At 42.3% G+C, this 22313-nt stretch overlaps 1 protein-coding gene and 1 long non-coding RNA gene across 2 annotated transcripts; one reads left to right on the top strand and one right to left on the bottom strand.

The window, feature by feature from the left end:
- Positions 1 to 392: 392 nt before the first annotated feature.
- On the bottom strand, positions 393 to 20696 carry CDC6 (cell division cycle 6). Its single transcript, XM_020805882.3, has 12 exons — positions 20467 to 20696; positions 17190 to 17390; positions 16046 to 16303; positions 13686 to 13885; positions 11893 to 12068; positions 10535 to 10641; positions 8992 to 9131; positions 7693 to 7793; positions 4562 to 4626; positions 3708 to 3925; positions 2463 to 2603; positions 393 to 666 (listed from the first exon to the last, which is right to left on the bottom strand). The coding sequence occupies exons 1-12, from the start codon at positions 20621 to 20623 to the stop codon at positions 580 to 582; spliced, it is 1851 nt and encodes a 616-aa protein (XP_020661541.3). The 5' UTR covers positions 20624 to 20696; the 3' UTR covers positions 393 to 579.
- A 29-nt stretch (positions 20697 to 20725) lies between these two features.
- Positions 20726 to 21997, top strand: LOC144583641 (uncharacterized). The gene is made up of 2 exons (XR_013537550.1): positions 20726 to 20834; positions 21077 to 21997. It is a non-coding gene; the product is annotated as an uncharacterized LOC144583641 (long non-coding RNA).
- The last annotated feature ends 316 nt before the right edge of the window (positions 21998 to 22313 follow it).

Genomic DNA, 22313 nt, shown 5'->3' with positions numbered 1-22313 from the left:
CAGCCTGACTTCAAAGAAGCTCATGAGAGAAGCGGTGGCCTTATTTCCTCTAGTGACGTGAAGGGTTTTGTTTCGGCAAATGGGCTCTGCTGCCGAAAGGCTTCATCCTCTTTCATCTCCAGCATTCAAGACAGGCAGGCAGGGGCATCCCAAGAGTGGCACAAGCCGCTCTCCTTTCTGTGTACAGGTATGGGCTGGGAGACAGCAGGGATTGGTAGGAGAGGCACTTCAAGGAATCTAAAAGGAGACCTGGGTAGGGGATGTTATAGGGATGATATTCAGATGAAGTGCAAAACTCCATCTTCTAATTACCATTGACTCGGCTCCATCCTCCCATCAGTTATTAACTATTCCACAGGACATTGTACGGTTGAGAAATAAACAACTGAGAATAAAGAGGGAGCACTTTTATAACATGAATACTTTAAAAAAACTAAGAACATAGAAATGTTCCAATAATCAGATTCATCCACCCAATGGCATGGCTCAGTAAAAACTTTCACAATGAATAAGAGCATCATGGGAGAAATTATACCATCTTAGAAACGTTCTGTACAGCAGGTAAACTGGGCAACACTTCTAAAGCCCCTTGGCCAAGATACTGCCAATCAAGACCCCATCCTTGAGAGCATGTTCAACATCCTTCTCTTCTATCTTCAAGAAGACCTGGAAAGAAAAAGGTTGTGTTACCCAGACAACTAGGGGACATTCATTATTGCCAAAAACAGAACAATTCTGAAGGATATTGGCAATTTCAGGGTCTCCGCTTCAAATCTAAGTGAGAGAACAAAATACAGGAACTCCTGTGCATGAACTGTGACGCCTTCCCACGTTCAAGCTACCTTACAATCACAGGAAGAATATTATGACAACTATTACAGTATTTCATAATCTTTTAGAGTGCCTACTGCCATTTCCAACTTATGGAAGCATGAAGGTGTCATGGAGAGCAAGCGGGCGATTACCCCAGGTACCCCAAGCTTTTATACTTCCTTTGTCTAGTTCTTTCTTTTTCTGCCACAACTACAAAATGTCTGAAGAAATTTTATAGCCAAGTATGGACAAGTGGAATATGTGATCAACCACAGTAAACAAAACCCTCTGTTCCACAACACAATGCCCACTGCTAGCCTGTGTCTTTTCCTGTCATGATGTGCTTATTGGTTCACCTTTTTTCAAAGTACTTGGATCATAGATCAATATATTTCTCAAAGTGTGTAAAAAAAGGGCAGACAAAGGGTAGTAGAGACTTCCAATTCACTGAAGCAAGCAATATTCTAATAATAATAATAATAATAATAATAATAATAATAATAATAATAATAATAATAGTGTGCTGTCCAGTAACTTCTGGCTTTTCAGGGTTTTCTAGGTAGTTGTTTACTATTTCCTTCTTCTGGAGGCACCTTTGGACTTCGCCCCGTTCCCAAGGCCACACAGACTGGCTTTTCTGGGATGTCCAATGGGGAATTAAACTCCCAGCCTTTGACCGGATACCTAACCCAAATGCATGCACTATAATACTTTTGAGTCTCTGGCAGGTGCACTGGTGAAAGCAGTGGCAGATCTTGCATATGCAGATCAAATTGGGTGTCTCCTGCCTTGTGTGTTCCCTCTTGTCTGCAATGCATGAACATTTTGCCACTTTAATTCTGCTTTGCTTCAACAGTTTTCTCAAGGCTAAGACTGCCGTTTCTGTGGTGACCAATGTAGCTTTCCTATAAAGCTACCAAAGACAAGGAAAAATGAAGAAGTGACCGCTCTCTCGCCAAAGCAGCCAAGGTGGGAAAGCCATCTGTTATCTAGAGAAGGAAAACGTCCTAGGAATCAGAAGTGATATTTTTAAACCCCAAACAGCCTGGCACCCTAGGTTGTCCAAGGGTGACCGACAGCTCAAACCACAGAGCAAATTTTTGTTACCCAACGTTATTTCTTTCTTTACAAAGTGGGAAGAGAAACAACCTCTCACAAACAGTTATAGTGAGGATCAGCGCAATAAGGAAATATTACATCTGTAGGCCCTAAGATTTAAGAAACATGGCAAACCTTTGATCTAAATAAATGGAACACCATTTTAAAGGATGATATTTAAAATCTTCAAGTTAAAGTACTTCACTTTTTCTGGGGCCTGCTTATTACGAATCAAAGTAGAACCCCAAACCATTTTGATCTCCTGCAGACAAATTAGTTTCAATATGCTAACTAGAAGATTATTTCTGTCAAAACTGAGAAACTGTCCTCTACTGAACCATGTACATAGCCCAGCGTCGTCTATTCAGGCCAGCAGTGGTTCTCCTAGTCCTTCTCTGACCTGAAATCCGAGACTTTTTTTAAAATAGAGATTATATGATTGATACAGAACTTTCTGCACATGCTGTCAGACTATGGCTCTTTTAGAGGAACCTTGAATATCTAGTCCCCATTATAAACCAAGTTATAATTGAAGTGACCTGTCATAGTACCTTAGTCATCCGGGCTTCTTTAGCTTTCTTCAACCCCACAATACCCCTGGATTCTAAAAGGGCAGAGAGCGAGAGGCACTCTGACTGGTCAACAGCTCCCACTTGCTGCTTCTGGCAAATTCTGCTGTAGGCCTCATGCAGCTAGGATAGGAAAAAAGTTTGTGGAAATACAGAGTTACTGAATACAAGAAACTGAAACAAGAAAGCATGGGAGACCTTTCTCTTTGATGTCACCCCCCCACCCCGAGTCACTTCACTAGCTAGCTCTTTCACCATAGTTTGCAACTGAATGGTGGTCCTCCTGACAGTGTCTCACAAAACCCAGCGTTATTAGCAATGCCAAATAACAGACTGGCTCATATTGCTCTGGGAAATGAGCACTGCTGATATATGTCTCTAGTTTTAAAGTTCTTAGCAGACAACGGAGGTAGCATTGATGGAAAGAGGCATAAAAATGCACAAGTCCAATCACAAGAGCCCACGCTTGTACTATTTTATTTATTTATTTGTTTGTTCGATTTCTATCCTGCCCATCTGGTATATTCTACCACTCTGGGCGGCTACCCCACTGCCCCCCAGCTAAAGCCTCAGAAGACTTCATTACCCCAGCTTTGGCTTTTCCATTAGTAAATGAACAATAAAAACAATTTGCAAAATGCTGCTACACAACCTGGAGTGCATGATTTTACCTCTGCCCCTAGTCCATATTTTCTAGCTTTCGAGCTCCACCTGTTCTCTAGAAGGCAGGAGGGAAAGACAGGCAGGAAGATAGGCTGCCATGGGACATTTAGCTTATATTGTGCCTAACATTAGAGTATGTTTCAAGCACCTGTCTTCAATTCATGCAGAAAAAAACCCTTTATTCTTTAAGTAAATAGGCCTCATTAATTCCCAAGGATGTGAAAAACAAAACAAGAAAAAAAATAAGGACAGGATACTTGACAGGATGGAGGAGAGAGAAGCAGATGGTGGCAATCCCTTTGAAGGCGCCTGCATTCTATTTGTTTGTGTACTGCAAATTCTATATAAAGAGTGAAACATTTTAAAGTGAGCCCATGGTACGTCTCACTTGCACTTTGTGCACACATCCTGATATACTACAAAAATTTTTCAAAAAAGAAACAAATAAAAAAAGTGATGTGCTCTCACAAAAGCTCATGATACAATTTGTCTAAACTTTAAAGTAAAGCCCTTGGCCAGATAGAAAAGTGCCACAGATTATTAAAAGCAGCTCTGTGTCCTTACCTTTCCAAGGGTCACCTCTTTGGCCTTCTGTTGCTTGGCCAAAAGCAACAGAGAACACACCAAGATTTTCTGTTGTAAAGGGAAGGAATCAGTACCACCGCTGCTGTTGTCAGCTGTCATTCGGTCACCATACACATCCGAGATCACTCGCGATACGTGGAGCAGCCCCACTTGTTTGGGTACTGCGGAATTTGTGGCTGGTTTAGAACGGGATTTGCCTGAGGATGGGAAAAGACAGAACAAGGATTGGGGTTGGCTGAACAGAGAAGTGGCAGATGCCATTAAACCCGAGTCAGAGCTTAGAACGGGGTATGCGGGATGCCCAGGCACCGACCACACCGAGATCGGTAAAGCTTCAGCAAGGTTGCTGTGTCCTCAACTCATGCAAAGATCCCAATTGTCATAATCTTTACCCTTCTGTTCTGAGGATTGGTAGGCATGGGTCTATATGTGCAACAGATAAATTACAGCAAGCGAATGTAGATGAAGCAGGGTGGACAGAAATCTACAGTCTCACTATCTATCCAGCATGCACAAACCTCAGGCTTTTTCACACAGTTTGAGAGATTCCTGCTCTCCAATTCTTTCACGTAGCTCTTTCACACCTGCATTTACAATATGTGAGCTGCAATGAGAGAAGTAAAGATAGGGCACAGGTGTACCCTCCCCTCTGCAGGGCTGTCTGCTTTGCTAGCGCTGGAAGGGAAAATACTTTTTTGTGCCAGCCAGCTGCATGATTTTTTCTTCCCCCCAGGAAGTCCCTGGGAAGAAGTGCTACCATTCAGGGTCAGGAAAACAGTTAATGAAACATGACAGCAATGCATGGCAGCCAAGAGTGGGGGAATGCTACTTACAGGCAGGCAGCAGCTTAGGCACCGCTTGGCTCTTCACATCCGACTCCACAATTTCAATGGCCCTCCTAAGGATGAGTTGAACATTTTAGATCAAGGCATTTGTGTTTTACAGCTGCTTGTACCAATTCTTAACGGAGCCCTACAGACCATTCCAGAATCAAACTGCATACAGCTCTGGCCACTGCTTTGGCACATACATGGCACTCCATCAAAAAAGCAGATGCCACTTCCCACTGCATTAGCATCTGTGCAAAAGGCACCTCTTATATAAACACCCATTTTTATTATAACGTGTGCTTATTGTTTCTGATTATATTTGTACCTTGTTCTTGTATCTGTATAGACAATGTTCTTGGGCTATTTATTTGATTAAACATTTTTTAAAATTAAAAATCTAAAATGAACTCCTTCTCTTGAAAATGTCATTTTTTACTTCTCACTCCCAATGTTTCTACTTTCTCCTTGTCTTTTCTGCATCACCCCCATCTTCCCCCTCCAATCTCTTTCTCTTCATTTTAAAGACAAAGAAGATGGGTCTTGTGTCTTTGGCACAACTACATTTGGATCAACCATGATCCACTTTTGGGTTCTCACACATGAGCAACAGACCAGTAAGTCTGCTTCTGCATTTACTGCCACAATGTGGTACTGAAGCTAGTCCTTAGATTCTCACATTGGGTGGCTGTTCTAGTTTTGTCTCTACCATGACCTCTGACCCCAAAATCCTCCAGGCAGGGTTGAAGAGCCACAACTGAACTGTGCAAACCATGCCATTTCCACAGGGAGGAAGGAGACCTGGTGTAGCAGGCACAGCCTATTAACGGCAGCTCATTACTGTCTTGCCTCTTAATGAGACTAACGCTCTGTTTGTTACAGTGGAAGCACTGCTAGAGGCAGGATTCAACCCAAAGCCTCAGGGCCAACCTCTGTCTAATCTGGGCACCCAATGAGTGGTATGAGGCAGCATTAAATCTCTTTTAAATTGGCAACAATTCCATGATTTAAACAAAATATAAGCTACAAAGCCCTGCATCTGTTTTATTTATCAGAGGTTTCAAAATAACATTCTCATTTTGAAGTAGTACTGGGTACATATAAAGGTGTTTGTTTCTTTCCTTTAAATGTCTTTGGAGAAGAATAAGATTAAATACCATGTTTGCCGACAAAAGGGATGTTCCTATCAATTTATATCATTTTGTTTCCTCCACTTTTAATGAAAAAGCATTTAGGGACCAATTCAGAGGCTGTAGGATGCTGTAAAAGCTCTGCTCCCCCATGGTGAGAGGGAAGCCCAGCAGCTGGCCAGCACATCTGCTGCCAGATGCCCCTACTAGAAGTCATTGTTCTGCTGAGGGCGGATGCCAAAATATGGCATTCCAGGTGTGGTGGTATTGGAATAACCATGGCTCTGCAATATTGTAAGCATCTTTGTTCTTCTGACACATCTTCAAATATACATTGACATTATACCATCTTCGGGGCTTTAACCGTGGTCAGTAGGGAAAGGACCACAGAGAAACCGCTCCCTGTCTCCTTCTTTAGCCACAATTGGGTAGCACCATTTTGGATGTGATTGGTTGCCCCATTACACAATCTTCCACCATTGTAGTACTGGTCCATAAGTTTAAGTTTACATCTAATGTCTCAGTGCTGAAAGTGCCCCCAAGTATTTGTTACAGGGCTGGCTTTGTATCATATCTGGATTAATGTGTTTACTTCTCCTAATGGTTTTATACAGTATACAAGACTGCTCTTGATCAAACGTGTTTTTAATACATGGCCTGTGGGCAAGAGAATTCGAAATAAAATGCAGCAATGATGGAGTTCTTGTAAGACCCCCCACACACACCTATAGAAACAATGGACCACTCAATTAAGTTATAGAAGACCCGATGAATAAAAATGTTTTTATCTGCTTCCTACAATAATATAAAGGAATCCCAATAATGGAGTTTGGAAGCGAGGACTAGAACTGCATAGCTAAAATGTCAGGAAAAGGAAAGACGGGATAGCACCAAAAAAAAGTGTAATAATAAATATAAGCAATCACAAAGCTTCAAGAAAACAGAGATCCATTGCGCTGTGCAAGACGCCCAACATATTTCATTATCTTCTTCAGGAAAAAAGACGCAAGTGAAGTTACCATATGGAGATGAATAGCTTTCCAATAGTATCAGTGCAGCTGCACAACATATTCTAAGTATTGCTTAGATAGTAGTACAAGTCTGACTTACTCTCACAGAAGGCACATGTTCAACACAGAACGCATTGGGTGTATTAAGAAGTCAGAGGCATTGCCTTCCAAATACAGGTAAATGAGTAAAAGTGAGGCCATTTATTTATATGAGGATAAGACATGATATGCTCTGTCTCCCCATGAAGATGAGACCAGATAGCAACACTGGAGCTAACAGCTTATCTTACTCAGACAAGTCAACCAGAGCAATTTACTTTGCGCTTGCGGTATGAATTGCTCTGTTGGGATTTATGTGCAAATGATCCTGCCGTACAGTGATGAACTGAGGGACACCAACCTTTTAGATCCTTACCAATCCTACGAGTAGCCCAACCCTACTGTAAAAAGAGAGGGCTAGTATCCCTAAACATTCACAGCTATATTCTTCCCTTTTCCCAGAGGGCCACATTTCTCTGCTTTGGTATCTAGAGAAAGATCTTTATTGCGTTATCAAAGGCTCAGGTATCTATTTTAGATCTGATTTTGAGCCAAACAAAGGAAGAAGGGGCAACCTTGCACGTGCATCTGTGAGGTCAGGGAAGGCACAACGCAACTGCGAGAAACACACTTGCAAGGGAAAAGAAAACACATCTAAGCTCCATAAAGATGTCTGCTTGAGAACTGTTAATGAGTCTTTTGCAATCCAAATGTAATTAACCAATCTATAATCGCAGCAGGGAGGACCAATTCCTCTCACCCTTCATAGGTAATGGGCTGTGAATATTTCCAGACATTAACACAGCCAGAAGGCAGTGATCTCCTCTCTCCCCACAAGAGGTAAGGACTCTCATCCCTCTTTCTCCTAGGCAGGGAGACACAGTGCCATAATGAAACTTTAAATCACTTCCCATGCATTGTAATTAGCTTTGATTTTAGCATGCTATATATTCTTCACCTGCATATGTCCAAAGCTTTGCGGGCGTCCCCAGAGATGGAAGAGACTTTCCGAGCACAGAACTGGATGGCTGCATTGTCTAACACCTGCTCCCCTGAGACCTAAGGAACAGACAGGATAAAACAGGGTTACAAGAGCAAATCCTGCAGCCTTCTTTGGCCTAGATCTTGCTGGCTTCCAAGAAATTACATCAAGAGAGTTTTTAGCACTTATAAGAAGGCAAACTCCACTATTTTGGTCCAGGATCCCACAGCCTGTTTAACACACAGTCCTTTGTCCTGTAGCCTCCTGTCTTACTTAACGCCATCAGGAAGCAGCCTTCCTGATCAGTACTCTCAGAAACATGGACCTATAAAGTAGGGGCAGAATCCTGAGTTTAACAAGCACTGAGGTAAGTGGTGAAAACACAAATGCTAAGTCCCCTGTAGAACAGTGATTCCCAACCTTGGGTAACCCAGGTGTTCTTGGACTGCAACTCCCAGAAGCCTTTACCACCGGCTGGGCTGGCCAGGGTTTCTGGGAATTTCAGTCCAAGAACACCTAAGTTCCCCAAGGCTGGGAACCAATGCTGTAGAAGAAAGACAAACACTGGGTCTTTAGCATATATCATGCTATACTGGACAACTCAGCAGCTAATACCCTCTGGCTTGTTACCAGTACAATGTTACTGTGTTTTTCTGTGACTAGCCATGTCTTACCCGAGTAGATCTTTGGTCTAGATGGGTGGGATAGAAATCTAATAAATAAATAAATACTAGATTGGATACATTCATCTTTATTTTACAGTACACAATTTCTATCAATCTATCTATCATTTCAGTTCTTAACCCCACTCCTCTAGTAGTCAAGCCACTACTCTTTTTTTGCACCATACACCTGCATTATTTCTGGAGTAACTCATACTTGCTATGGAAATGGGGTATGTACCCAAGCACGCGCTCACATTTAACACAGCTTTTCATCATCATTTGTGTCCTGATCATTTTTCCCTATTCTCAATATCTGTTTGTTCATACTCCTCTTACATTTTCCAAATTACCAATACTCTTAAGCCATTCCTCACTTTAGGAGATGACTACTGCTCCTCATAGCAAAAAAAAAGAATAGGCCCTTGTTCCAAACTGCAGTAGGTTCTAAAGGAATTCCTGATGGAAGACACAGGATGGAAATGCAATAACATTTGAGACATCCAGACAGTAATGTCTCAAGAGCGACTTCAAAGTGGATGTGGCCGTTCCTTCTGCAAGTTGCTTTAAAACCATGGGCAGAATTTTTGGAGCCTGGCTGTCGAGGTCTTACCTGCTTCAAGCGTTCCTGGAGGATGGATACAAGCTGGTCTTTGTTGTACGGAGGAAAATTTAGCAACTGTGGCCGGCACTTTGGGCGGGCCTGCAGGCGGGGCAGGATGCGATCTGTAAGGTCCAAGGCATTGGCTATCCCTGTCGATAAAAAGAAATTTAGAGCACAGACCCTCATTTCTGTCTGTCTCTCATACACTTTGCTTCAGAAATAAAGCAAATCAAATTACATTGGTGCCTCGCTTGATGAGGATAATCCGTTCCAGCAAAATCGCTGTTAAGTGATATCGTCAAGAAAAAAGAAAAAAAAAACCTCATTGAAATCCCGTTCAATGCGTTCCAATGGGCTGAATAACTCACTGTCCAGCGAAGATCCTCCATAGGGTGGCCATTTTCTGCTCCCTGTCTTGCAAAAAAGCCTTCCTAAACACAGCAGTGAGCCATTTTGTACACCCGGCGGCCATTTTGAAACCCCATTCAAACATCGTTTTGCGATCCCAAAAACTTCATCGTGAAGCGGATTTATTGTCAATTGGGGTAAGCGTTAAGCGGGGCACCACTGTAAAGGTATGCAAATGGGCACATCAAGGATGCCCATCTTTGTTTTGCAATCTAAAACAAAGCTCACCTCCTACTCTGGTCAATACTGGCAATTCCTAGGTATACAAATAATTTCAGAAGGAGGAAGCTTGATGTTCCATCAAAACCAAGCTAACAAAAAGTTCAATAGGATGTGCAAACATAAAGACGTGTGTGGCGGGACTAAAATTTAGCATAATGGGATGGAATGTATGGCTATGTTGCTAAGGAGAGGGGTCAGGCGAATCATGCGTACACATGGAGTGAAGTGCCCTGTCATTTGTGCAGCCTCAGGCAAACTGTGTGGTCCTAAAGTGCCACCGTAAAGAAGGTCCAGGAATTCACCTCTGAATGCTTCATAACTAGAAAACCCTGGGAGGGCTACCATAAACTGGCATCAACATGATAGCATGTAATTATGACAATTAAGAGTTATTCGGATTCTTCTGTATTTGTAGCAAGCATGCTACTTTGGACCTGCATGTTCTGTCAAGAATTCTAGAGCAACTGCCCTTTCTTCTTGTTCCATTCTATGCAGGTTCATCAGCCTGTGAATGAAGGATCTAGCATTTTGTGTTATCACCTATCACTCCGAAGCAGCCTTCTGCAGCCTAGTGTCCTCCAGATGTGTTCTGCAATTCCAGGAATTTGTCCAGTTTATTAAACTAACTTGGTATGTAAATTTTGCACTGAAATATTTTTACTTTTAGACAACTGTTCATATGGTAATGTTTTTATTATGAGAGCACAGTTCACCCTACATTGTTGAAATGTAATCTGACTCCATCGTTTGTATGTGTGTGATCAGGCTGTTTAGCATCTTTCAGTTTCCTCGTGGGGAGAAAAACAGGGTGTGAATAAACAATGATGACCATGAGGAACCTTTCATACCAGGCCAAACTGATCCCCTTGATGCCTCCTGACACTGACTTAAGCTTAACTCACAAGTTATTTCTGACACTCACCAATGAGAACAAGTCGGGAGTTCGGGAGAGAGGGCCACTCAAACATCGTGTACAGCACATCTTGTCCTTTACTATCCAGCTGATCCATCTCATCTAAAACAAGTAAACTGCACAGAAAATACAAACATGTGAGAAAAATGTTCTAGGGGCAAAGACAAAGCAAGGTGTAGATCTGACAGACAGGGCAAAGAAAAGAAAGCTGCTACGAGATGTCTTCCCTGTCAGTGTTCTAAGCATCCAAGTAACTACTGACAATGGTTAATCTCAGCACAGGACTAGAGCAGAAGGACACCTTCAAGATCAATAAGTTTTAGTTTGATTAAGCTTTCATGCAGTACAGCTCACTTCATCAGATGCATTCGATGAAAAGGGTTATAATCCACAGAGACTTATTCATTTATTTACTTTGTAGTCTGCATTTTCCCCGGTGAAAGGATCCGAGGCAGCTCACATCATAAATTTAAAACAGATATAGCTAAAAATATAACACATTATAACAGCAAAAACATAATTATAATATTAAAGACAAGCACAACAATTTTAAGACTGTGGATGAAACAGAAGACTTATTTCCCCTTTTAAGTCATTTATCCACTTGAAGTATTCAAATAATACATGTTTTAACTGTGATTTACTACAGCCTGTGTTATTGGATGTATAGTTCAAATAAGAGCCTAATAATGTATTCACATGATGACTCCCAGGCAGCCCAGTTATGCCTACAATCTCAATTCCCAATGTGTTAAGGAGTGACCTACCTAAGTACCAACTAGCTTAACTGAGACTGGCAGAAAACCAAACCTAACAGAGATCATACTGTTAAATACTTATTCTTAAAAAACACTCTCACAGAAGTATTACAGCTGTATAATTTATCATCATTAGTAACTCTATGAAGTGGCTTAATCTGCAATAATCTCTAAATTCAGAAGAACAGTTACTTCCACCTATTAAATCCTTAAGATATTTATAGGGCTAAAAAATAATTACATAGAGAAAAGAAATTGAGAAGAGAGCATGAGGAAGGCATGTGATTCCTCTTTAAAGAGAACTATGCCTGGAGTGTTTGTTCAAATTAACGTTACCAGTGCAGAGGCTGCTCAGAAGGGTGCAACCTTGCTCATTACATATGAACCATTTCGTCTCACTGCAACACAGCCAAGGAGACTTCTAAGGTATCCTCAGATGACTTTTGGACCAAAATAAAATAAAATAAAAATCAGATAATTCTCTTCTTCTTTATAAGCTATGCATAGAATGAGGCATGCATTCCTGGATAACTGCTCCAAAACACCTTCTTCTTTGTGGAAAAACTGAAACCCGTTTCTCCACACACTCCACAGAGATTAAGGACTTACATCATGGGTGCACTTTCTGACGTCAGTCGCTTCTCCAGCTTTCTGATGACATCTGCCCTGGCCATTTTGTTCGCGGCACCCAGGCCCAACTGTTCAGCGACTGCAGGGAAAACAGCATGGGAACTCCTCAGGGCCATGCAGTTTAAGGCAATGATCTGACTCCCAGTGAGCTCGGTCTGTCAGAAAAGTACAAAAGAGTAAGGCTTTCTAACAGAGTCCAAGTAGTACAGTAGAAATACAATCAGTTCCAAAAAGCTATCACAAACCATAGATACCTGCAAGAAAAATTGTGAATGCGGGCTGGAAGAAGTTAATAGAGGCAGCAACCTTTTTTTGCAATAATATGACATTCATGTACAGACTGCTCCCAATTGGTACCCTTCAGATGTGCTGAATTACACGTTCCAGAAGCCAACAGCCTTTCTATCCTGGGAAATACTTTGCTCATATGTATTTTACAATGCAAAATATGACAAAACATATACATCCTTTATGCTCACTCAAGAGGACACTTGTGTATCTTACACTAGGCTTTTTCCAGTACAACTCAAAGTGCTGGTTATAACTTATAAAGCCCTTTATGGCTTGAGTCCAGGCTACTTGAAAGATCACATCTCTGTATATAATCCCACCCCCATTATCTGGGACCTTCAGGGGAGGGCCTCCTGTTGGTCTCACTGCCATCATAGGCACACCTGACGAGGACTCGAGACCTGGTATTTTCGGTGGCTGCTCCCAGTCTATGGAATCCGCTGCCACGTGAGGCTAGGTTGGTTCCCTCCTTACAGTCTTTCTGTTGGCAGATGAAAACCCTCTTAAAATTGGCCTCTGATTTCTAAATGCACTTGCAGGCTCATACATTTCAGGGGATGCGGCATTTCTTTTTAGTCACATGTTTTAAATTTGTTTCAATTTGTGTTAACGAATGTTTTTAACACTGCTGAAATCATCCTTTATTAATATCTTAATTGACCACACTTTTAAACATGTATTTTTTAGCTGCCATCTTGAGTCCTTTCCCTGAGAGAAAAGCAGGATAGAAATAAAGCATAAACAGATAAAATATTAAATAATAATTAAGTTGACATCTACACGGCTGAGAACTCATAAGAAACAGCCCCCAAAGGCCATGTGTGGGAACAGGAGGCCACCACCTCTTGCATGAGTATAAAGGTAAAGGTAAAGGTTCCCCTTGACAATTTTTTTTGTCCAGTCGTGTTTGACTCTAAGGGGCGGCGCTCATCCCGCTCTTCAAGCCATAGAGCCAGCGTTTTTGTCCGAAGACAATCTTTCCGTGGTCACATGGCCAGTGTGATTTAGACACGGAACGCTGTTTACCTTCCCACCGAGGTGGTCCCTATTTATCTACTCGCATTTGCATGCTTTCGAACCGCTAGGTTGGCGGGAGCTGGGACAAGCGACGGGTGCTCATTCCGTTGCGTGGATTCGATCTTACGACTGCCGGATCTTCTGACCCTGCAGCACAGGCTTCTGCGGTTTAGCCCACAGCGCCACCACGTCCCTCTGCATGAGTATAGTCCGTGCTAATTATTGCTTAAAATATACACCAAGGTCTGCCTATCCATAAACAGAAGTGGCGCTTCAGAGGCCTAGAGCACATAAAATATCCAAGAAACACAAGGCCACTCCGAGAAATGAAGCCCAAAGCAGACCAAAGCACTGTCATAGCCTCTGAAATGCAACTTGAAAAGCAATGTGTTTCAACTATGTTTAAGAGCAAAGGCCTCAAGCAAGAGGATCAGCACTCAAACGTAGACCCAAGAGTTAGTTACCTTCATGTCCACCAGGATCCTGTTGAGACAGGCAGTTTTCCCAGTCCCTGGAGCTCCAGAGATATAAAGGCTTCCAGGCTTTTCTTTACAAACATGTTCCCGAAGAAACTCATGTAAGACACTGGTCTCTTTCTCCCTTGCATGTAACTGGTCTGGAACCGCTGTGTGCAGGAGACTCTTCGCCTGCTGATAGCAGGTGCCTGCATGAACCACATTTTTTAAAAAGGCATATTTGTAACAAAACAAAACAAAAAACAAAAAACAAACAAACAAAAAAAAACACAAGTTATACTCTTCCACCCCACACAGCAACAGGCAACATGAATTGAGTTCAGGATAAGGTAAAGGTTCCCCTTGACTTTAGTCCAGTCATGTCCAACTCTAGGGCGCAGTGCTCATCCCTGTCTCCAAGCCATAGAGCCAGTGTCTGTCCGGAGAAAGATTCCGTGGTCACGTGGTCAGCGCAACTAGACACAGAACGCCATTACCTTCCCACCGAAGTGGTACTTATCTACTTGCATGTTTATATGCTTTCGAACTGCTAGGTTAGCAGGAGCTGGGACAAGCGACGGGAGCACACTCTGTCACATGGATTCGATCTTACGACTGCTGGTCTTCTGACCATGCAGCACACAAAGGCTTCTGCAGTTTAAAACGCAGCACCACATCCCTTCTTGTTCAGGACAGCTCCAATTAAAAGAATATGTAAATAAAACTACTTATCTTCACAAGAGTTAGATTATTCCTTAACTGATACACTGGAACCTTCAGATAAAGCTATGCAATGGTCAGAGCTGGATGTGTCATGTCTACCTTGTACAAATAACGGCATCATGCATTTCTAGAGATCTCAAAGAAGACGGCCTGAACACTCTATGCTCATAAGCCTGCCCCAAAGTCGGAGCAGTCTAAACTGTACCTCTTAGACTCCTTTCCATTCCCTGCTTCAAAGTGTATTGATTGCAATGTCATGTGTTGATTAGGGCAGTCTGCTACCCAGTGAGTGAATATGATACTTCGGGTTTCAAACATAACAGCGTGACTAAGTTAATTAAAATTAATCAATGCATGTGAAAAACCAGCAATTCTTAGGTGTACATACTAGGATTCCCTTAGCATACTTAGCCAAAATGAAAAATACAATTGCAAATTCCCCTCTGATCACATCTATGCTACCAATAAGGAGGACTTAAGTCTCTAGACTTCACTCAAAGCACCTTACAAGCTAGTTTGACGAGATTCCTGACAGATCCAAACTTCTCTCCCAGACTCTGGTTACTGCTTCCCTGGGAGCAGTGTTATAACTGAACAAGCTTAGAATCTAGTTTAAATTTAATACACAGCTATACCTTAGTTTTAATCTTTCGGTGGAACTAACAGAATTAACAATATAGTGGTGCCTCAACTTACGAACGTCCCGACATACAACCATTTCGAGTTACGACCTGCTCTGGTTGCAAAATTTTGCTTCAACTTGCGACCGGAGCTTCGAGTAACAACCAGAAAAAGGCAGGGAAAAAAAGGCAGGGAATTCAAATTGCTAACCTTTGGTGGCAAAGAGGCTGCTTCTTTGTAGCTCTTTCGCCCCAGCGGTTAGAGTGTGTGCAATTGGAGGAGGTTTCGGACTGCCTGGTAAGGCAAGGTGCTGCTTTCTACTTTTTAAAAAATGTCTGGGTGGGTTTTGCAGCGTAGTTTTGGGCTGGGTGGTGGGATTATGTTTCTATGCTGTGATGGGCCTTGCAGGGTTGGTTTGTTTTTTGGTTTTTTCCCCCATTTCCTATAGATCTTGTGGGGTTTGTTTGCTTTCTGATATGCTTTTTCCCCATTCTGATAGGTCTTGCACTGTTTGCAATCTGCTTTGCTTTTTCCCTATTTCTGATTGGTCTTGTATGGTTTGCTTGCTTTGCTTTTTCCCCCCATTTCCGAAAGGTCTTGCACGGTTTGCTTGTTTTTCTTCCCTCCTCCCCCTTCGGCCAGAACGGATTAATCGCGTTTCCGATAGGTCTTGCAGTGTTGCTGGGTTTTTTGTTGATTTTTTTCTTCAGCTGGAACGGATTAATTGCATTTCAATGCATTCCTATGGGAAATGGTGCTTCGACTTACGACCATTTCGACTTACCAGAGTTCCGGAACCAATTAAGTTCGTAAGTCGAAGCACTACTGTATTCTAGGATATTAGAAAACTATAGAGTGAAAAGACAGCCAAAAAAGTACTTTGCTAGAATTCTGTGGTGCTAAAGTTCCCCAGAGGATCTTAGGTGGATTAGTAACAAAAAATAGGTGTTCTTATAAACACATTTATAAAGCAGAGTACAAGGAGAAGGTGCAGGATACAGTCCATGCACTGTATTGCTACATACCGTCTTGCTTAAAGAGACAAGTACACACCAGCTCTCTTCTAGGACAATGACGCCGCAAGGAACTGGGAGTCTCTTCAGCTCTACGAAGGGGAGAGGGAACCAAAGTACTGCTTTTGGTTGGAGACTGGAGAGCTGATTGCTCAGTGAAGAGTAAAGTTCGCCCTTTGGGGGAGGTGAGTGGAAAGCTGTTCTCTTTTTTACTCTGCTTAGTTGGGGAGCAAGGCAACGATTGGGTGACATTGCAGAGATTTTCATTTCCTATGGGAAAAAGAGGCATGCCGTTGAGAAGAAAAAAAAATACAGCCAAGAATTCAGACACAAGCAGCCCATCTTCTAGTCTAAACAGAATCCATTTATTTCACAGATGATGGACTTTCAAAAATTATTATTATTATTATTATTTTTGAAGCATCAAGTTTTTACAGAGGTCATTTAAAGAGCACAACTCCATAGTCCCTGGTCACATATAATTTCTTGATCAATCTTTCTATTCCTTCGTATGTTAGTTTCCTACCACTGCATAAAACCAATAAAAAACTAAAAACAATATAAAAGAGAAATAGAGCGAGCAATTTTAAATAAATAAGGATAAAAACAATATTGTTGAATGGAACAATTATATCAAATACAGCACCAGTCTCTTTAGCAGTGTACAGACAGAATCATGCAATCAATTTCCCATTAATTAGCTTTCATGGAAAATGAAGAGCTTGTCAATGGTAGCTAAGGGGTTGGAGGACTAATCAGGAAGTAATGCTATGATCCTATGGAGAGCTGGGTATTATTCCATTGGGTTTAATGGGTACAACTAATGCTGTTCAATGCCAAATCCTTTAGTTCTGCCATGAAGTTAGGGGAAATGTCTGCAGCTCAGTGGTAGAGCCAGGGCTTTATATGTTATAGAATCTAAATCCAATTGCTGCAATCAGTAATTTGAGTGTGTCTCAAACCTTGCAGACCTCCAGTATAGGCAGTAATCAGATATTTGAACCAGTGTTTCAAGTCTTATTATTCAATTTGTACAAATCACAGTGCTTTCCAATTGTCTATAGACTGCACCCTACTGCTGCTGTAGGTCCACCACTGGGCTTCACAGCACAAAGTTAGCACGAACTAACAAGAATGCCTTATGTGTGTAACTCACCCAGACGTTTGCGGGGGCTAAGAGGCAAAACCTTTTCCTTGGAGGAGAGCGGTGAGACAGACAGAGTGGATGAGTCTGGTTTTGAACCCCCCTCAGTACTTCGAGGTTTGGAAAGTGTCCTTGTTGATTTCCGCTTTGGAAAGTTAATTGTGTTTTGGTTCCGGGACTGGGACAGAGACCTGGTACCGGGCATGATGGATACTGGAGACCAAAAAAACCATATGAAGTGTTAGTAATGCATGCTAAGCAGAACATACAACTGTCCATCCTACCACATCTCTCTTTAGAACTTGACGAACAGTCTTTTAACTGTTGTCGTTACCCAATTTTCCACCATGACCATTTATGATGATGAACAACAATGCTAAGGCTAAATAAGCAAAGCATACTTTTTCCTTCTCTATCAGCAAAAATTGACACGTTAACTCCCTCTAGCACCAACACTTTACCCTTATTTTTTCTCCATATGCTCTTCATTCCCACTTCCTGTTATCTCTATGTGTTTCCAGTCTTTGCTTATCTAGAGTTATCATGATCCTGACATCACCAGAATGCCTAAAAACTATACATTCAGATGGTAGGGAGGAAACATTACAAGTTTATACACTAGATTAAATCAGACATTCTGTCCCGTGTAAAAGCCAGCCAAATACTTTTAAGAATCTCACAAGCAGAGCAATTTATCCTGTTTCTTCCCAAAGTCTGACAACATCCATGTACATTAAGGCTCCATTCAGTTCTCAAGTTAATAGCTGAAAAAGAACCAAAATGACTAGAGAAAATAGTTTGCTTATGCGAGGCTTCTGGAAGATGTCAAAGCTTAAAAATGTGCAGTGGATAAGCATTGCATACTGGGGCAAAAGTAATATCTTGATACCTATATATCCAACTAGCTGGCTGGATAGCTCAGTGAGTTAGGCATCTGGCTGTGGAACTGGAGCTTGAGAGTTCAGCTCTCCACTGTGCCTCCAGAAAGAAGAGCCAGTCTGCATAGCCCTGGGCAAGCTGTACAGTCCCAGGATGCTCCAAGACGAAGGGAATGGTAAACCACTTCTCTACATAGAAAACCCTCCAAAAGGTTGACATAAGTCAGAATTGACTTGACAGCACACAATTATTATTATATCCCACTAATCTAATTGTTTTAAGCCAAGTGAGCTGCATACTATTGTCTAATACTGTAGATGAAGCCGCTCATGACTTGTTCTCCCAGAAATTATAAGAGACAGGTGAAGAGTAGCAGTGCTCTAATGATAATGATGACAACAATAACAATGTGTTGTCAAGTCAATTCCAGTTTATGACAACCCTCCCAAACCTTTCTAGGTACAAAATACTCAGAAGTGGTGGATCACTCCCTTTTGGTGGCATTCTGAGACTGTGCAGCTTGCCTAAGACCACACAGGTGGCAGGACATGTAGCCACATCAGGCACTCATCCATGTTCCAGGTGATCTCAATTGGTTGCTGTCTAGGAGATATGGTAGGAATTTGAACTCCACATGCTCCAAGCCAGAGCCATATCCATCTCTTACACTTTAAGGTAGTTTCATTGTCAAAAGGCACCTAGCAATAAGTTATGTAGCCGAATAAATAAAAAAACATCATTAAAAAGGTTTTAACAATGAAAACACTTCTACTTTTAAAAAATGCCCCACATCGATAATAATTTAATTTAAAACATGTTACCATTCAGATATCTCACTATGGAACAAGAATTATAAATTCTAGTTCTAAATAAGGAGAAGAGTTCTATATATTTCCACATTTTAAAAAATGGTTTTGTAAAGAAGATCCCAACAATTCTTGGATTGAGGCTTCAGTATTACATGGTTCCAGAGGCTTTTGTAATGGCTAGATAATTCAGTAATTTGTAGTGCTTGGCTGCAAAGCTAGGGGTCAAGCATTCTATTCCTCACTTTGCCTCTTGGGACAAGAGCCAGTCTGTGTAGCCTTGGGTAAAGTGTACAGTCCCACAGTGCCACCAAAAGAGAATATAAAACACTTCTAAGCACTTATAGACAGAAAACCTTGGCAGGGGTTACCACATGTCAGAATTGATGGCACACAAAAATAATTGATTAACAACCTTCTGTGTGCTCATTTAGACTCATCCCACAACAGCTAATTCTAGCTTCCAATCCAGGAGATATTAGAAAATTTTAGTTCTCATACTGCATTTGTACCTCCATCCTTATTAACAAGAATATACAAAGATGGGAAAGTACACACTTGATCAACCTTACTTTCCAACTTTGAATAAAACTCTTCCTGGACCTCCTACCACCACATGATATGCTGGAAATTCTTGAAATTACTATTAAAATCCCCACAATTGCTTTCAATAGTTTCCTTGAACAATGATGCTTCCTTTAAAGAGTGAACTCTTGCCATTGTCCCTCTGCAATTTTGTGTAGACACACCAGATCTTTACCTCTCTCAAAATGTACATTTTCAAACACTGAGCATTTCATTGGTTTAAAGTTTTAGCAAGCAAATGTCCACCTTGACTGGGGGGGGGGAATCCTATGATTAAAACAAATCTCCCTGAGTAGCACTGAAATCAAATCCATCCTGTTATGTTCTTAGATAGCAACAACTAACTCACACATTACAGTATTAGATTTGGACTGGGGCACAGGATGGGCAAGGACATTATTGCAATTTCAAATTTGCATAAAGCCATAAAAATTAAATGGGTGACTCTAACTAACTCTCTAAGGTAAAGGTGGACAGCTGGAGGCCCTTCTGATGTTACTGTGTGGCAACTCCCATGGCCAGAAGTGCAAGATAATTTGAGTTATCTCCCAGCATCTGGGAAACTACATACTTCTCAGCACTTACAGTAAGGCCACGCTGTGGATTACACGAAAAAAAACAACAACCCGACCAGCTCCCTGAATATTGTTTTTTTTTTAACCCCGAGGGAAAATGATATTTAATCCTTCTTCCTCAACGTAGCGCTATTTCCTCGCTCTACAAATAGCCTTCCGAAATGGCTATTCCCCCAGCAGGGAAAGAGGAGAAAATCCAGACGCCACATACACTCCCTCAGAAGTTCACTGAACCAAATGGCCTTCCGTTAGTGCTCGTAGGCCCGATCGGCGGCCACGTTTAGCCATCGTGTCAGGGCTTACATCTTGTGGCAGGAAGTCCCATAAGCTAGGCTCGGAGCTGCTTCTTCTTATCTTTCCATTTAAAAGAAGAAGAAGAATTTGCCTTCCTCAATGCCAACTCCCTCCCGTCCCTGTGTAACCCCCGTCCCTGTTCCTACCTACCTGGGAAGCCGCCACCCAGGGGCTTGCTTTGCCGAAGGGGAGAGATGTCACAACCTCCTCCTTCGCTTGCTTGCTTGCTCGCTCGCTCACCAAATTCTCCCGCCGGACCCAGCAACATCTCACCGCGCGCGCGCGCCGCCCGTTCGGAGCCTCCCATTGGTTCCCGAGTGCGCGCGCGGGACCGCCTCCCCTCCCCGAACAGCCTATCATCTCTCTTCGCGCCAACCCTGAACTTCCCCCTGATGCCCTGCCCCGCCCTTCTCCCGCACCGCCTTCTCCCCTGGAGCCAATCGCCTTTCCCCGCCCCCTCCTTCCGTAAGACTGTGCGCGAGTGTGGCGGGAGTTGGTCCGAAGTCCCCAGGAGAAAGGTATGGAGTGTCGCGGGCTGCGAGGGCTTCGCTTCCGGTTGGAACGTCCCTTTGGCGGCGCTGGGACCATCCGGCCCTCCTATGAGCCCCAGCCAGTTAAAGCCGGAGTGAGGCGCGATGAGAGTTGGAATCTGTTGGCATTATTATCCCTTGGCAAAATTAGAAAGGAAAAGACAGGGGGGAAAAAAACAAGGGTAAGACATTGTGACACTTTAAAAGCTAAGATTTTTTTTTCTTTTCAGAGTGGGCTGAAGAAGTGGATTTTTATCACAAGGAAACAGTGGACTAGATGAGAGTTAATAAACTGAGGCTCAATCCAGACAAGTCCGAAGCGCTGCTGGTAGGTGCTCTGCCAGATAGGTTAAAGGGCCATTTTCCTGCCCTAGATGGGGTTACACTCCCCTTAAAGGACAGGGTACACAGCTTGGGGGTGCTCCTTGACACCTTGGAAGCCCAGGTGGACTCGGTGTCCAGGGGTGCCTCTTACAGCTGCAAAGAATATATCAACTTTGCCCTTACCTGAATGAGCGGAGCCTGACAAGTCACAGATACACTGGTAATAAGCAGACTGGACTACTGCAATGCATTATATGTGGGGCAGCCTTTGAAGACGGTCTGGTGACTGCAAGTAGCACAGAATAGGGCTGTGGTGCCGCTGCACAGACTCATAGCATGCTGGTTCTGAAAAATTTACACTGGCAGCCGATTGCTGCTCAGGCCTAATTCAAAGTGCTCACTTTGACATATAAAGCCCTAAACGGCTTAGGACCTAGTTACCTAAAGGACTGTCTTCTTCCACACGAGCCTGCCTGCACTCTAAGATCAGGCCAAGAGATCCTTCTGAAGGTGCCATCCCTGAAAGAGGTGACATGCTGAAATAGGGCCTTCTTGACTGTTGCCCCCCAACTTTGGAACACCCTCCCTATAGAGAACTGCCTGGCTCCAACACTTTTGGCTTTTCGGTGTCAGGCAAAGACCTTTCTGTTTAGCCAGCATTTTAATTAAATAGTATCCTTTAGTTGGCCATATGAGCAGCAGGATTCATTAATTTTAATGTTTTAATGATTTTAATGTTTTTAAAATTTTAATATTGTTGTATGCCACTCAGAGACCATTGGTAATGGCGCATCTAAAGACTCTTGTAAATAAAATGAATAAAAGGACCATAATTTTCCCTTTTTTGTTATTTTAATGTTGCCAACATAGAGACTAACATGGCTGCATTTTATGGTTACATTATCAGGAGGGCCACACGTCCTGCCTTTGATTATGTTCTAAAGTTTACAAGTAGAAGATAACATCATGTAAAGTCTCCGTTAAATCAAGTACATGGGGATGATGGCTTAGTAAGACGTTTATCTGAAATTGCTCTGTGTTTTGTAAAATACTGTTTTTTGTTTGTATGCTAGCAATCAATTGCACTAGGTTGAGCTCTAAAACAAAAATCAAAGCATGCGGCTTATATACCGCTCCATAGTG

This window comes from Pogona vitticeps, chromosome 6, assembly GCF_051106095.1.
Source record: "Pogona vitticeps strain Pit_001003342236 chromosome 6, PviZW2.1, whole genome shotgun sequence".
NCBI lineage: Eukaryota > Metazoa > Chordata > Lepidosauria > Squamata > Agamidae > Pogona > Pogona vitticeps.
Note: the sequence above shows the minus strand (reverse complement) of the source record. Positions and strands in the feature narration are given on the sequence as shown.